This window comes from Macrobrachium nipponense, chromosome 6, assembly GCF_015104395.2.
Source record: "Macrobrachium nipponense isolate FS-2020 chromosome 6, ASM1510439v2, whole genome shotgun sequence".
NCBI lineage: Eukaryota > Metazoa > Arthropoda > Malacostraca > Decapoda > Palaemonidae > Macrobrachium > Macrobrachium nipponense.
The window spans coordinates 116,157,002-116,175,218 of record NC_061108.1 but is presented as its reverse complement, the minus strand read 5'-3'; the positions used below and the strand labels follow the sequence as shown (position 1 = coordinate 116,175,218).

Sequence of the window (18,217 nt, the reverse complement as noted above, 5' to 3'; positions counted from 1 at the left end):
TCCCTGTTGTTTACATCATCTTGGAGTCTGTGTTTTATGCAAGTACAGTACTTACAGTACACAATAATTACAGTACACAATAATTTTATCAGTACCCAATCTTGTGTTCTGTAGTACTATATTGTTCAATTTATCCTAGCAACATTACGAACTGAAAAATACATGAGGCCAATACAGTGTATAATTCCCCTCCTCTCAGACCCAACACGCTTCAGTACCCCTTTTTAACCCCTCTCCTCCTCATCAGTAAGCTAATTGCCACATGACACTGTCAGTGAGTCAGTCATTATATCTTCAATGTTCAGCTAGTCTGTCTGGCATTGCAGAGATATTTTTTCATGGTTCTCTCCACACATTTGATCTTTGCTGTGCACTATTATTAGTAATTTTGGTCACACTTAAAATTGTGCTGTGAAGAGTGTACTGTTGATAGGGACAATGCTGGTAGTTGAGGGATTACTGTAGATTCATCAGAAAATGCATGAAAATATTTGTGGTAGAATGTTATAAAAAATTGGGTATTTGAAAATAATGTGATAAAATTTGGTCTAGCTTATCCTTTTTTTGGTTTGCTGAAAATTAAGCCATGCCAAGCATGATGATATTGATCATTTTATTTTTTCCCATCAGGAAAACGTAAGCACATATACTCTGAAGTAAAGATTATTTGATCTTGATTACTTTCATCATTTTGTAATAGCATGTTTTTAACTTAGCAGGTTGCTCTCATTTTCAAAAGACATTGATTCTGTCTAAGAGAATATCTCATAAAATAATCACACAAAGTAAGGAATGGTAATGTACTGTCATGAAAATAACTGCAAGTCCCAGGAAGATAATATACTAGCTGAACAACTTTGTATTTATCAAAAGATTATCCTTATTAAATTACAAAATATTTAATACAGCCAAACATTGGCACAATATATAGCAACCTTAAATAAAAAAACTGACAATAATAATTGTAAGTTTTGTAAAACACTAATGACAAGGAAACATGCATATGCCAAATAAACAGATTGAAGCACAGAACAGATCACCTGTTCAGACTGATGAGTAAAGTTTACAATTGCCAGGAAATGAAGCTTTTAGGCATTTACTGAAGCATGCATTTGTTCATAACTGGCAAAGAGTAAACCACACAAGTAATAATAATGAAAGAATTATACTCGTACCAACACCATGTACACATTTATAAAGGAAAGTGAGATACGTATTGTGTATTTGATATGATAAAATTGATGAAACTGAGTGTAGGAATTCAAAGTTGCTAGAAACAAAATTGTGGCTGTGTACGGAACACCATACCACAATGACTGGTACAGTCAAGCACCAAAGGTGCTGTGAAATGATGTATGCTCAGGTAGGCAGGGCTGGTAAAATTTGACTTTCTGTTGAGTGTCTGGAGGATTGCATAGATACTCAATAAGGCTATCATAAAGGATTTGTAATGAAACAAAATACAATATATTATTTTAGTGGCATTGCATTATTGGTCAGGTGATGTAATGTACCATAACAATGTTTTATGTTTATCAGCAGAAGGTGGTGTAAATAAACTCTCCTCTCTTCTTTCTTGGCAGATAGTGTACTGGGATGAAAAGAATATTTATTATAAGCAGAATTTTGAAACTCTTCATGATAACTTTCTACGAGTAACTGGGTATGTAAAGGTAGCTGTAATAGGAACTAGTCCACATGAGCTTCTTAGTAAGTGTATGACAGAGAGTGTACCCAATCCTGAAGTTACAGAAGATTTGGACCATTGGATTAAGTTTTTGAAGTCAAACAGTGAGTGCCTCAAGAAGCTTCGTTAACTGCTTGTGAGAATAGTGTCACATTTTGAAGATTGTCAATGATTTTATTTTATTTATTTCTAAGCTGAGAAGACAAGTAGTTAAAGGATGATGGTTCTTAATGAGATACTGCAATGTCTTTTTGTGGTAATCAGTATTTGTATAAGGTCATTTAGTATTTATTTTTATATTTTTATCCAGAGGGGATATACAAACATGTTTTATTCTCTTCTTGCCTATGTGGGAAAAATTAATTACCGTACTCATAAATTTCAATGTATCAAAAAGCAGAAAGAAAGAAAATTCAAGCCTTTTTTGCTTTAATTTGTTACTGTGTTTTTAATTAAATGCATACAGGTGTATAATTTGGTACTTTTCTACCTAATAGCTAATTTGACTTTAGCTGCCCCCCCCCCAGGCATTTTTATATTTCAAATTACTCTCAAAGTACCATTTCATAGCAAATATGTTTGTGGTGTTCTAAAATACATATTAACTTTTGTTTTCATAAATTGATTATATTATACACAGAAGGGTCATGCTCAGTGTAGTGCATGGTTGATGGAAGTGATTGTAGTTAACTCAATGTATTCAGTTATTCTGCTTAAGTTCAGCAATCTGTTTGATATGCATAGGCAAGAAGAGAACCTTGCAACTGTTAGCCACAGTTGCCAGAGAATATGAAATCTCATTTTCTTTGCAATCTCAAAAGATCTTTTTGTATTTCACTCCACATTCTTATGAAGTCCAGGTACTGTACTCTAAATAGGGTACCATTGCATGACGGGTTTCAAAAAGCATTTAAGTTCAACTGTTGGAATAGTTTTTATTCTTTACAGTTGCTACATCAGGTTTCAAAAAAGTACTTTATATGTTAAGCATAAAAATACTTGATCAATGCAAAGCTCAGTTTAGGGCTGTGTTAACATTTCATAATATGTATATGTACTTCATATATATGTTACTCATATTTATGTAGTTGTCTGAGTAATTTTCGAGTTCCTTTTAGGTATGAGAAGCACATTTTATGTTATTTATTTAGTTTGTAGTTTTATAAGGCTATTTTCTTGTCAAGCCAAGCTTGTAGTCATATGTCTTATATAGATAAGAAAGCCTTTAAACAATGTTTTAGTTCAAATAGGATATATTCAAAGGTAATGCAGTTTATTTTGCAAGCATATGATTTTATCTGACCAAATTCGTCATTTCAATTACTGTTTGGTCCTTCCTACTGATGATCATTGTAATTATGTTTTAGGTGTTATTTTCTGAGTTTTATTCTTTGGGGTGGTTCTGTTAACTCCAGTGATCTTAGACCCCCCATTATTTTTCTTCTTTCTTTAAGTATTAGCTTAAAAAGGTCATTTGTTTCATCATCCCAACTCTTCATAAAAGTTAAAAAAAAAAAATGGGTGACAAAGTTCTGATTTTTATTCTTTTAGGTGTAGTAGTTCTCTAAACTCCAGTGATCTTAGACAAAAAAAGTTAAAAAAAAAAAAAAAAAAGTGTGACAAAGTGTGTGTTGCTGAAAGCAGCCTAGGCATAGTAATTTTACCTTCAGATTGAGCATATCTTTTTTGCAGCAAGTGATCTTTGTATAGAAGTGGATATTGCAATTAGCATATATGAATTTTGAATATACCAGTTTTCTTAGTTTCTTTAATCACTCAGTTTTCATATACGTAGTATAATGTTACTAAGGTTTTAAACACATCTGAAAATTCTATTTCTGGGGAATAACTGTATCCTATAGTAAACAAATGCAGTGAACCCCTGCCTGTTCATAGTTCTGGATTCCCAGATTTTTCTGTGGAACGTTTATCCACATTATTCAGGGAAAATTCATGTATTCGCAGAATTTTTCATAGAGAAATATTCAATAATTACTGTATTCTCATGTTATTTTTGGGACTGAATACATTTTTCATGATAAAACTATTAAAATAGTCAGGTACAAGCTTTTTTTTTTTTTTTTTTTTTTTGTGGTTCAACTATCAAAATAGGCAGTCATAAGCATTTGTTTAGTACCAGCCCCAAGGGGATGTACATTGAAATGTGAACATATTGTACACAGATAGTAATTATCTTAGACAGAGTGAAACTACAAGAAATTTTAGTATGCTCTTCATACTAGGCATATTAAGAAGACTTAAGAACAATGTAAGAAACTCCAGTATTGACAACTGATGTTGAAGTAAAATTATACTAACTGCAGATAATGGAAGTAATAAAATCTTAAACATCTTAAGACCTATTACAATATAAAGTATTGTGAACTCTTTTGAGTACTGTAAATTTGGATGCTTTCAAACTTGAATAATTTTCGTATGAGAAAATAAAAACTTAAAATGATTTTCGTATGAGAAAATAAAACCCTTAATATTAGGAGGGCTAATTTTATTGTTAGGTAGTATTTAAGATTTAAAATTATTGAATATTGCTCTGAGTCAACCCTGTAGGGATACTGCTTTTGTTGTTCTTAGCACAGCAGACTATGGGCAGTATTAAAGGTGCTTTTACAATGTCCTGGTAACGTTCAGTTTTGTAGCTTTATTTTTTATTGTCACTCTACTTTCCATACACTTGCCTTTCCAGTTTCTACTTTCTCCCACTCTGGAACTAGCCCAGTTTTTAGCTATGAATCCTTTAAGGCATCCAAATTAGAGTAGGATAACAGTATTGTCAACTGGACATCATCTACTAGCTGAACCTTACATGTACCTGGAGGTTGGGGTGTGAGTTTAAAGTTTACCTTAGGGTGATTTCATTTCAGCCTCTTGCCTGACTCTCATTCTCCCTCAACTACTGCACCAGCATTTCCCCTACAAGTTTATACTAGCTTAATATCTGTCTCTGTTGGCTCTTGTTTTAATTTTTTCTTTATTTTTACTGTACCAGGTACAGTCTGTTGTAAAAAAAAAAAAGTGCTGCAAAATTTTTCCTTCTGAATTTCTTCTTTGATATTTGCATTCCTACCGTAAGTCTTGAGTGTAATATTTTTCAATATACCATGTAACTCTTAATTGGGCTTGTCTAAATTTCTCTTCCTCAAAAGAATTCATGCATGCTTACAGTGGATTTTCTCTATCATTTATTTTCGTCAGTTGTTATCGTGTACATTGATTTAATCACATGCCATGTATATGTGTTTTGTAAGGTAATACTATAGATTTTTGCATTTTTTGAGACCTTATGTATATTCTTTGCTATTCACTTTTTATTTTTTTTTTGAGTTATTTCTTTGTTTTGCCCACCCTTTGGAGCTGTGCTTTATTCACCTTGTTATTCATATTAAAGTTTGCATGTTATTTCCCTTCTATAGCCCTTTTATCAAGATGACCCTAAGCTGTTGCATAAGTTGTTGGTCTGAGACGAGTAGCAAGGGCCAAGAGGAGCTCACCAATTATTTTCCCTCACTCTGCCATACTCCCTTGATATCTTTTTTTTCTGTTTTGAATAATAATAATAATAATAATAATAATAATAATAATAATTGTTATTATTGTTTGTACATGATAATAGACTTAGTAGACTGTTTTTCCCATTTCCACATTTCTTGCTTTCACATCATCCTGAGTCGTACATGCCTTTGATGAAATGAATTTCTCGTTTTTTTTTTTTTTTTTTTTGCATCTGGATATTGTTATTTGTTTTGTTGATTCCACAGCATGCCTGTTTTTTTTTCTCTCTCTCTCTCTCTTCTCTGTTCTTTTGGGGTTTTCTGTTACAATTCCTTGTATATTTATGTCAAACCAGTTTCCTAAGACTTATTTTTGTGCTTGTTAAATTACAGTAGGTTTAGCTTTGTAAAGACATTCTTGTCAAGTTAATGGCTGCGTTTTGGTAAAATTATGCCAACTATACTATTGTCCTTCTGTAACCCTGCAGTGCAGAAGTTCAGGATGATATGGAGGTAGCCCAAGAGCTCAGGAAAAAGGTCAGAGGATTCTGTAACACGCCATAGATTGTTCAGTATGTCTTAAAAGAAGAAAAGACCAGGTTTATATGTTGTTCAGTCATACTAACTGTTATTTTTTAATGTTTTAATTTCTTGAAGGGGCATGAGTGACGGGCTCTCAAGCCTGTGAGCACCTTAAAACTCCATCCACTTTTCCACAGAATTTCACCTGTTGTTAGTAAATGACCCTAATGATAATGACAATAAAAAAGAAAGCTGAATGAGGAATTTAGAGAAATCCTGTGAAATATCCAGTAGTCTTAGATCTGGTTGCACTGGTTAATTATTTGCCACAGTAGATAGCAAAGTGAAGATCTTTGGACTATAGGTAAAGAATTTTAAAAGAGTATTAAGCCATAGCCCTAGGAGGATTTTGATCATAAATGGAATCCTTTTGCTGAAAGTAATCTCAAAGTGGATGTTTGCATATCATTCATCATCATCCTTCAGTGTGTTTTCTGACACCAAGCTATCGAGCATCATCATTGATACTGCATTGACCTGGGCTCTTTTTCATATTTTTTCCCACCCCTTATTTCTGACGTCACTCTCCCTTTAGATACCAAGAGCATTCAGTCTGAATTTTGTTTTTTAAAATGGTTCTTGTTTTGAACCAAAACACACTACTACTGTAATAATGAAAGGATCAGTCATAGCTTCGTCAGAGAATGAATGTAAATTTTCTTTGATCTTTTCAAAATGTAGACAGATAGTTTCAGCAGCCTCAGCATTGACCATTGTAACTCACTGAAAGGCTTGTTATGTCTTAATGCTTCTCATCATATTTGTTTCTAGGAACTTCTGCGTATACCCTTATGCAAGTGATTAAACTTAAGAAGAATGGACCTGCTCACTTATAAGGCAAGGAACAGTGCTTTGAATTAGGTCCAGGAAATTCAGCTTGAAGGAAGCTAAGGCAGCTCCTTGTTTTTTCCACAGTAACCTGCAGTTCAACCTGAACTGAATTTTTAAGACTGTTTTGTACCAGAAAACAGTTTCACAGACTGCGCCATTTAGCAGTCATCGCTGTCAGGTCATAACCTGCTGTGAAGGGTGTAGTGGATGCCTTAACTCTTGACTTATCTCAGTAGCTTGTGCTGAAAGTTATTTGTTTAAATTGCCACTGTGATTCATAATACATGCTCTGAGAGGGACCTTCAAGACAGTAGCTGATTAATTGTCAATTTTGTTGAATCTTTCGGAGGGAACTTTGTGATACCATGAAGTCTCCAACTTTCACAGAGTTTGTCATTTAAACCTGGTAGTTCCGGGAGGTATGCTGCAAATTCTTTTTGGATGCATTAAGCAGTCCTCTTAATCTTTGGGCTCACTCTATTAAGTCCCAACTTCTAGTCCAGATTCTGGTTATTCCCTTTCAGAAGTAATATATCCCCCATCAAGCTTGTCATCATCTTTCTGTACAGATTTAGTCATTAGAAATAGCAGCCTCTGAAAATGGATGATTCTGTATTGGACATACAGGTGTCTAAGGCAGTAAATTGCATGGGTTCTTTTACATCCAAGGGAAAGTCTTGTCATTGTTTTCTTAGCAATTTTTTTCAAGTTCTCAACAATCTCATTTAGCTTTACAATAACTGAAATTGATAGTGTGCATCCAATATATCTTTCAACAACATTAACTAGGTAGGAGGAGTTATTTTTATGGGCCTGTGAGTGACTTTCATTTGAGGCTCATGCTCTGACCAAGGGTAGTTTCCACGTAGGATATTTGCTGAATCTAGAATGTAACAAGTAGTCAAGGTCAGAACAGATTAGTACCGGTTAGATTTCTTTGCCCTAATGTTACTCATAGGCATCATGTTACCTTTTCTGCAGGTCCTTTGGTGGCAGCTAGACAGGTAATTTCTCATATTCCAAACACCTAGCTTTTCCTCTTTCTTATGTTTATGCTTGATATATATAACCAAACCACTTTACATAGTCTTCTAGTTTCTAAGAGATAAACCACCTTTCTTACTCCACTATTAAGCTTGCATCCTTAGAGTGGAAGTTTCATTTACAAACATTCCTCTTGAGATATAGGAACTAAGAAGTTCATATCTGTAACTGAACTCTTAGTGACTTATGGTAATTCAAGATTTCTTGGTTAATAGCATCAAATATTTAGACTTGATATCTTAGGTACTGTGACTGGACCTCAGTATCATAGTGTCATCTTCAATCATACTAACCAAACTTAATTTTAGGCTTCCATATTATGCAAATTGAAGTTAGTAACCAGTCTCTTGACAGAATCATCTTTAGTGACAGCATAGAGAATAGTTAATTACACCGATTCTTTCCACAGAAATGTTCACCTTTCAACCAGTGAATGATTGGGAATTTTGGAAATTTTTTTATGTATATTAGCATTGTTTGTCTGTAAAGCAATATTATGGTCTCCTATCATACATAGTCCTCTTTCATAGAGTTCCTAACTCACAACCTAGTATTGGAATACAATTACAATTGGTCTATGGTTTATGAATCTTAGATATGAGCAAATAACAGTTTCTTCTTCAAGGGGATCAGAGCTTTCCCCTTAGACCAGCTCACCCATGTAATCTGTAATATAATGGAACCATGTAAAAACTACTGCAGTCTAAATTACTATCTACCACTCTAACAGTAGTTTATCTAAGTGTTTATGTTAGATATATTGAAACTGTTTTGAAATTTTTCGTAGGTTGTATACAAACAGCAGGTCATCAACACAAATTTTTAGAAGTACATCTGCATTAAGTTTACTAGTTATAATTATACTACTCAGTATTATTGTCTTATTATAAGTTGTATCTAATTATATATTTTCATACATTCAACTTCCCTGTCAGATATATACTTAGCTATAGACTCCGTCGTCCATAGCTAAGTATATATCTGCCAGGTAAGTATGTATGAAACTTTATTGTACAATAACAATATCATTTTAGAATATTACTCCATAGATTAAGCACAATGGATATATTTAATTAATTTAAATATTTCATGTACTCCGACTGCAGTTTTGGGAAACTCCAAAGATTTAGCATAATGGATATAACTGTGATTTTTATAAGAATATTTTATTGCCTCAAATTGGAGTGTGGGATATTCCAAAGATACAGCACACTGAATCTAAGTGCAATTTATTTGTTAATTTTTCTTTAACCCCTTAAGCTTAGGAGCATCTGTATATGCTAGATTTTTTAAAAGGTGGAAAATTATAATAAAGGGCAACCAAAATTATCACGAGGGCAAGTGTGGCTGCCATTTGCAAACCTAAAGTGGATCTGGGGAAATTATCTCTTGGCAACAAATTTATATAGGAGCAAATTTAAAAACTGCTCTTTACCAAAACCATTTAAATTTATTTATTTTGCTCTGACCATACAGAACAGGTTAAGATACTGTTTTTGGTATATTTAACTTCTTGTTATATTTAACTTTGTTTACCCTTCCTCTTTTCATTTTGAAAACAGCATGGGTAAAGAAACAGCCATTAATATGTGTACGCTATTCAGGGGTAGGTGTGTAACCAGCACCCATGCAGTACCTAGTGCTGTGTTCCTGCTGCATTGGTTGGAGGCCATGCAGAATCTATTGTCATTGCTCTTGCTGCACTGCTTCCACCAAGGCTGTCCATGCAGTGTTTCTGTAAGAATGCATGAAGGGGTGCCGTAGTCTGTTGCTTCTTTCTGCAACCGCAACTGTTTTGGCAAAGGATACTGCACTTGCTTAAACCTGGGCTACTCATATTGAAAAACAAAATTGTCCTAAAGCTGATGTAATCACTTTGGCTGCATCTTACATAACCTTTTGCTGTTGTACTTGGTACACCTGTTGTTTTTAATCTTGCTGCATTTACTACTATTGTTCTTGCTGCAGACAGAAGCTGACAAGAGATGAAGGTGACCATGGTGGTGAAAGGTTCTTGTAGGTGTAGTAATGGAAAAAGTATGGTTCTGGCAATGGAGATTTGAACTAAATACTTCTTTAGCTTGGAAGTTATCAGACAAGGCTACTACAACCATGCAGCTGTCACTGACATTTTCTGGTGCTTATTGGTTTGAAACAAGAGACCAGCAGATGAGAGACAGCTTATAACTCAAGCAGGAAACATGAGCAACAAGATCAAGGGAAAAAAAATGAATTTGAACTGGCAGTAGGAAGAACTCACCTGCTACTAGATGCAGATGGGACTTGGTGAAAGTGACACTTGAGCGCATGAAAAACAACAAAGGAGAATCAAGCCTGAATAAAGAAACTGCATATGAGGGACTTGGAAAAAGACAGGCAGTGGTGCTCACATACAGCCAAAGTCACAAGGCATCATCCTCTCTTTGGAATAAAACTTGCAGAGGGTGATCAGCAGATACAGAAGTGATATCAGCAGGCAAGGGAGATTGTTGCAACTACATGGGCAGAAGAAGGTGCAAGGATGCCCAAGAAGGCCTGGCATGAAAATAACAGGAGACATAGGACTCATGCAAGGTGCAGCACTGTTAAAAGCAAAGCTACTGATAGTATTTGGAGAAAAGAAGCAGAAGAGTTTCATCCACAGATGTGACAGGGAGTGAACAAACTGCTGGAAAACCTGAAGTTTGTGAAGGAATACCTAGGGGGTGCAAGACAATAACCACATCTCTGTTGTGGCAATAAGAAGGAAATGGCCACTGAAGATAGCAACTGCACCTGGAAGCCACCTGGCAAGGGCTGCGCTCAAGTGGGAGGAAAGGAAAGGAGATAATAAGGCACAATAAGAGACAGGGAATGAAACCTGGCAAAACAATTGCTCCTTTATTTTGCAAGAGAGTGGGAAAAAAGGCAGGCCTTCCATTGAATTTATGAAGAAGCTTAAGCCGACTAACATTCAAGGCACCAAAGACTAATTTTCATAAAGGCATAACAAGAACCTTGAGCAGCGCAATGCCATCATCACCAAAAACACCTGTCAAAAGAGTGAATGCACCCAAACAAGGAACCAAGACAACACTTGACCTTGAAGAAAGTATCCTCACTGGGGCATTGAAATGCATTCTGCTAAAGCAAAATTTCACTTCATCAGGGACAGTTCCAGCAACAGCAAACTATTATAATTAGTAAATTATATTCAACAGTCCGAAACACAAGTTTTGGTAAAATTAAGAATACAGTACACAGTACTAACATTAAAGAAGAAAATCTAATTGAAATATAATTTTATTAGCAGAAATGCAACAAGTTCAAAAGGGCTATGATACAAAAGCGAAGATACAAGAAGATTAATCTTTTCATAAAATCACATAAAAATAAGAAAACATACACAAATCATTTAGTCTTATAATGACTTCTACCAACATTTGACTGCTCATTTTACATGATGTAGCAAACAATTAGGGAAGAATTGAGAAGCTATGAGCTCTTTTTACCCCCAGCGCTTCTTGCTGTAGTATATATAGACAAATTTATCAGGAAAAGAGTATAAAATGAAAACTTCAGCAAAAAAAAAAATTAAATAGTTGCAAAACAATTAAAAAAGCTATTGCTCCTGAAAAAATTAGGGCAGAAAGTCCTTGTAGTAATATTTGAGAATTGTCTCCAGTTCAGTGGAGAAAATAACCTAAATAAAGATAAACTGAAAAAGAGTGAGTGAAAGTAAAAAGGGATAATTGGAAATAAAAAAGTAATCCTGAACAATTAACTACAAGAGAGTCCTAAGGGACAAAAGGTGCATGTGCCAATCTACCCAAACTTATTCTGCAAATGGACTGACAAAAGTGGTACTTCGCATGACATACTAATGTGCTATGTTAAATAGTCTGTGGTGAAACAAAATGAATCTTGGCATTCCATACTCACCCCACTTCTGTGTACTGAAAGTCAATGACGGCTTACTTTTAATTATCAACATCCACAGCCCAAGAAATGTTTACACTGCACTTCAGTGTCAACTCCAATACCATACACCATTTTCTGTTGACTCAGTCATGACTAATGTTTCCGTGATGTGTTGCTCTCCTGGGCTTCAGGGGATACTGTACTTGAAAGTGAAGTTTTGGAATATACTCAAACAAAGAGCACAATGAGGCACAGTTTGTGATTGTGTCATCTAAACCCAGTCAATCATCATTTGTTCTTCAAAATTCTCAGGTTCACATGCCTTATGTGTATTTAAAGAGAAAATAATCTTAGTAATCGTCCCAGTTTTTCTTGAATTTGCAATGCTGTTAACAGCTTTGGTCACTGTTCTCCAAGTGTTTGCACAGAATACTATTCCAGTAAACACTGGAATAGTATTCTGTGGGTATAATGATTTTTTTTAAGTCCTTGACTAGGTTCCAACATTTTTAGGAGTGAGAGACCTAAAGAAAACTAATTAGCAAGAAGGAATCCACGGCACCAATTGGATTAGGGCTTAAGTTGGAGGAGTAAAGAACTATAGTAGATTCACATCAACCGTGCATTTGATGTTTAGGCCAGTCCCTTACGATGCTCCTGATTGGCTGTTGATAAGCCAATCCAAGGGCTGGAAACTCTCAGTCTCTCTTGAGAGTTCACATAGGCAGGATGTATGCCCCAGCTCTCCTGAGGGATACTTTTGAAAGATGTATCCCTCATGAGAAGTGGAATATAGATCCTATCCATGTGAACTCTTGAGAGAGACTGAGAGTTTCCAGCCCTGTCATTGGCTTATCAACAGCCAATCAGGAGTGTCGTAAGGGACTGGCCTAGACATCAAATGCACAGTTGACGTGAATCTACTATAGTAAAGGCTGTGACAGACCCATGCCCATACCTCCCTCATTTTTTGCCACAACCAACAACTATATAGCCTTTACAGAATAAAGCCAATTCCTCACAGGCTTAACCATCCCTCTCGAGTTTTGTAAGTAAATGTGAAATATACCCCAGCTTCTTTCTCATTCCCGGTCACCTTCATGCTGACCAGATACAAATGAAGTCATATCCCTCTCTACTCTCTACTTCTGTTACCTTAAGCATGATTTGGATGTTTCTTAAATTCTGATAACAGGTACTAGGTTGTGCCAGCAAAGTACTTTTATTCATTGGACCAGTAGCTGCAAATGGGTTATGTTTTACCTTTGAAGGAAGATGTTGAGGATTCATCATTTTCCACTTCCTCATAAATCATCTACATCTTAAATTCATGGAACTTTCACGACACAGCCATCCAAGGTTACTAGCTTTTAATTCTTGTGGATAATTAATATATTTTCCAATCTAAAACTTCCAAATAAAAGCAACTTGCTTTCATAGTAAGCTTGGTTGTAAGCATACTATGAAAAACTTATGTGCTACCTCAGCTTTGGTGTCTGACCTATTTCTAGCCCCCAAGCTCTCCTGGATCGTTCAGGCTTATTCAGACACCCTGGAGCATTCGTAATCTTGGTCTTTTGCACAGTTAGCAATTTATGTATGCATATGATAGATGGGGTTGTGAAGGAACCAATTGTGTTTTTATAACTAAGTTTTTTCACACAACTGCAACTAACATATAGGGAATGCCATCCTTCCAGGTCCTTGAATCATACTTACAGTTTACATGAAAATTGTGATAGATGATTGCGACATAACCTGAGAACCCATATTATCCATGTATATTTTAAAAGACTTGTGAACCTGGGAATTTTCCAGGACAACTATAAGGCATATAAAGTAATTACTGATGAGTTTGTTTGTAAGGAAAAATTTTTGGTTAAAACCCATAGGTTTTATTAACAAATGTTTCTAACTCATATTGTAGTTTCGATCTTCATGGTGAAATAAGTTTTTATTTTGTGGGTCTAGTGCTGATGATGTTATTGAATAAATTACATTTGTGTTAGTGAATACTGAATGATTATTGTGAGAAATATAGGGAGTATTAACACTGATTTTTCAGCACTTTGGTACTGTATTAGTACTAAGCATAAGTTATTTGTATTTAAAATTTATTTAAATAGCCAATAAGGCTTTTTAAACAATATTTATTAATTGGTTCTGTAATTGATTGTGATAAACAGAGATTATACCAAATTAGTGTAGGTTCAGCTGTGATAAATATTGTGTTATAGCAAACTTTTACTCTGTATGTAGAATAAGATATATACATATATATTATTTTTAGTTTTTCCAAGTTCAGGTTAGCAATTTCCAAAATTTTTATATAGAATAATATATGTTATTTCTAGTTTTTCCGAGCTAAGGTTAGCAATTTCCAAAACATTTTCTAAGTGATCATCCAGATTAGTTTTCAATGGAAGTTTGTTCATTTTAGCCCATCTGCATTAATACTGCTCATTTCCAAATTTTTGTCACCCTAAACCTATCATTTTATTCGGAGTGAGAGCCATAATCCTTCCCCCCCCCCCCCCTTTTTATACTTTGAATATGATGGTATTTAGCTGATAGTGCCATTAACTTATTCTTTTAAATTTATTTGAGTTTCTAGTTGAGGAACTACTTGAAGTATAGTGGTTTGATGTGCTTTACGATACAGCATTTGTATCTCACTGTAATGAATACTTTTCTCACTATCTTGATTATATTGAGCTTTTACATCTTTGTCGGGTAATGTTTCTTTAGATATGTAAGCTTTTCTATTATGTAACAGTTACTTACTAGTTGCTACTCTGTTGACTTTTCTTGGTCAGTGATTCATTGTCATGTGTACCCATCTGCTAAGGTCTGCTGCAAGTTTTAATGATGCTTTATATTTTACACTCAACTTTGCTTTGTTAGAATTGGTTATTAATTTCACTCAACCACAAATCTGTCAGGATTATTTGGAAGATGCACCATAGGTCTGAGTTTAGGATAATGATCAAAGCTTAGTGACCACCAGTTGGATAAAATAACATATGAAGAATTTAGGAGTAACTGCATTCTTCTAAGCAGCAATTTGTGACTGTTGTAGAAACATCTCTTGCAGGAGTTTGTTCCTTGTGTCCATTTTCATTGGTGCTGAATTTTACCCTTCAGGCATAGAGTAAGATGGGGAGAATCAAACAAATTATATGAAGAACTCCCCCTACTGGGAAGGGGAGATTTCTAACTTGATGCAAAATAGTACTATTTTGTTAGTTTAAACCAATACTCATAACATAATTCTTCTGCCTTAACTGGCATTAAGTACATTGGAGATATTTCCATTTATGAAACAATAAGTATATTAAATTTGTTGATGACTGTCCATCCCCTTCTGTCAATAGAGTTTAGATTATCAAAGAACTACATTATTATTAATAATTAAATTTACTGTTTCAGACCTAGCAGCTTATCTATTTTATAGATGATGGTTATAGACCTTAGCATAAGCTTAAAATTAAGCGACTCCTAATGTTAATTATCTGGTATTTGCCAGTCTTACAAGTGTGAAGTATCTTGACTCAGTGGTCTGATTGAACTACATAAAATATAATGCAGTAATGAGATTTATATATTGTATTTGATACTGAACAAAGTCTGAAGTATTGTTTTGGGCTGTTTTATAAAATGGTCAGCTTTTAATGAAGTCATCATTAAGATATGAACATATAAATGCATTTGCTGACTGTAATGATGAATACTTTTTAAAATTTAGCTTATAATTTAAAGATATGTTAAAGCTCCAATAAGGTTGCCATTGCAGTCCACTGAGATAAAGAAACTAATACTAACCTACGTAAGAGCTACATATTTGTTTTGGTGAAGGCTGATGTAAATTTGTGTTTTTTTTTTAATGGAAAAACTTGTCTTACAAGATATCAGTAATTTACCATTAGTAAAATGTATCCACTTGTCCGATTAAACCAGCATCAGTCCATGATATTCCGTTCAAAAGATAAGAAATAAGTTATTGGTTATGCACTTATTTTTGTTTAGTTTTCAATTCAATGTATAACCTTCTTGTACTGTATGAATATAGAAACCATCACCATACTAAGTCCTATTGCACTGGTACTTCAAAGGGCAGAACAACTTGAGAATTTAAGTACTACAAAGGAAGCATCTGTGATTCTGGAGAGTACAAGAATCATCCTTTAATTGCAGTATATTGTAAATTCCTCATCCCTCCCTGATCACATCTATACCTTTGTCTTTAAGTATTATCATGTCATGTCAGCTCTAATAATTTTTCACTTCTCAATTCATATTGTCTCGCTATTTTTTGCTTGCATTTTTTCACATCATTCTTTGATGACTACCTAGAATGTTGTGTTTATGATCTAATGAAATTTATAACACTCATATTTCTGTGCATATTTCATTGCTTATTAAATGTGATAAATGTAAGAGAAGCCACAGTGTGAGTAATTACTATACAGTTTATTGACAGGCTCATATTTTTGTATTTTTGACATGCACTAAGACTTTCTCTATTTTTGTCACTGTTTTATTACACAAGATACCTTAACAAGGGAAACTGGACTTGAAAGAAGTTTATGATTTATACGTAAAGCCGTTGGTCCCGTTGCTGAATAACCACTGGTTCCATGCAACATAAAAACACTACACAAACAAACAAACATGTACATATTAGTGAGAGACCTTCTATATGTGTCCTCTACCTCTTTTTCTCTTGTAGGCTCTTCAAATGTAAGTGAACCTCAACCTTTCAAGGGTAAATCTTAATTTGAGATGAATGGATGAAGTATGAATTTAAGCAGGCATTGAAGTCTGACTAGTTAGGAACAAAGCTTGCGAGTGGCAAGCATGAACTCTGCTTTTGAATCAGATTCTATTGCTGTTCCTGTAACTTCTCAAGGTTCTGCTTCCATATACCCTCACTCACCCTATCATACTTCCACAGATCCTTCCAAGAGCAGACATGAATTTAAGACTCGTAAGTCATCCTGTTGAGGTTGCTTTAGGAACATGGATTTCACATCCTTCTTCCTCAATGTGCAACAGAAGCCTGCTTTTGCTACTGCTGTTCTGTCTACCTTTGATGCTAAATTTCCAAAAAGATTTAATTTTGTACATGGTTCATTGTAAATACATGCAGCTGCCATTCCACCTCCTCCCTAACAACATTCTGTGGGATGACTGAAAGTTTGTTATTCCTACATAGGGCTTTACAAGATATATCTCTGTTGCCATGCAATACACTTCAATGCTTGGTTTTCTTGTTCCTATCACTTTCCCTGAAAAATGCAGTAGTCCTTTAAAGAAAGCTACTAAAAAGGCTTATGCTTCTGTTCAAGAAAACCACTCTCACTGACAGTAGAGCACAAAGATATGGATCACTGGATTAAATATGTAGTTTTTTTTAGAGGCAATATTTCACTTTACTTTTCAATTTTGTCTTTCAGTGTTGGAGGGGTGTTCAGGTGTTTTACTCTCTGTCTCATAAGTGGATCATCTTTATTTCACCCATGTCATACTCACCAAAGCTCTTACCAGAAACCATAACTTAGCATTCTTTACAGTCATGCCTGAAGTATAAATACTTTTGCTGTGGTAAGAGTGGAGAAACCTTGTAACTATGGCTTTTATGCATGCGTTAGAAGTAAACTATTATTATTTTATTGTTGTAGTAGTTTACTTCAAACTTAGACCAAGTATACCCAGTATATATTTTTGGTTGGCTGCTAACATGAATGATTTAGGCACAGCACTCTTCTTTTCATCCCAATTAGTGATGAGGCTCTAGTTAGATGTTTTGTATTATTATACAAACAATCCAGTTTTTTGTGGGGAATATTTTGTTTCACGGAATAAAAAGCCCTTTCCTTCAGTTGGATATAGTAGAGAGAAACACAAACCAGCCAGGGAGTGAAAAGGTAGTGGAGGAAAACCCAATGTGAAAGGTGATCCTCAGCTTTCCTTTGATTAGGCATGTCAATTTTAAATTTCACGTTGGTCTGTCCTTCAAAGTACAACTGTAGTAATAGGCCCCAGTATGACAATGGAATTCATCTTAAAATTGCACAACATGTATAGAAAATAAATTGGTTTCTATGTACACAAACTTCAAGGTGATATTAGGAATTTAAAGAGTGTGACATTTATCTTTGCACAAACACTGAGGTGATATCTAGTCATAATATATATGTTATCAACTATTTAATTTGATGAATGATTCGTGTCTATTCCTATATTATAGAGTTATTTGTAGGTGAGGCAACCTTAAATTTAATGAATCTCAAAAATGAGAAATGTTCAAACTTCACAACAGCTTTAGTCCATTATTTATTCACTTTGTTAATTACTTTATCATAAACTTAACTGATTTATTCTGTTTAATTATCCTTTCTTGCTGTTCCATCTAGTTTACCCCTGCTTTTAAATGACTGTCATTTACACGTTACATAATAAGAAAGTAATATAAGAAAAAATTGGCATTATGGCATAATTTACACAAAATCTGTAAGTTTTATTATCAGTATAAATAAATTTGACTGCAAGTTCCTGCACCCTGTCTTTAGATTCATTCACTGATCATAGTTTCCTTAATTAATTTCAGTAGAGGCCCACTGCTTACAATATTGCGTAGCCCAGTTTCATAGTCTAAAAAACC

The 18,217-nt window shown here is 34.5% G+C and overlaps 1 protein-coding gene across 1 annotated transcript in view; it reads left to right on the top strand.

Moving 5' to 3' along the window:
* Positions 1 to 17,990, top strand: part of LOC135216026 (protein THEM6-like) — a 69,107-nt gene extending 51,117 nt beyond the window's left edge. Inside the window, 1 exon segment of the mRNA XM_064250964.1 lies at positions 1,584 to 17,990. Coding sequence (XP_064107034.1) covers positions 1,584 to 1,817 — 234 coding nt within the window. The 3' untranslated portion in view covers positions 1,818 to 17,990.
* The last annotated feature ends 227 nt before the right edge of the window (positions 17,991 to 18,217 follow it).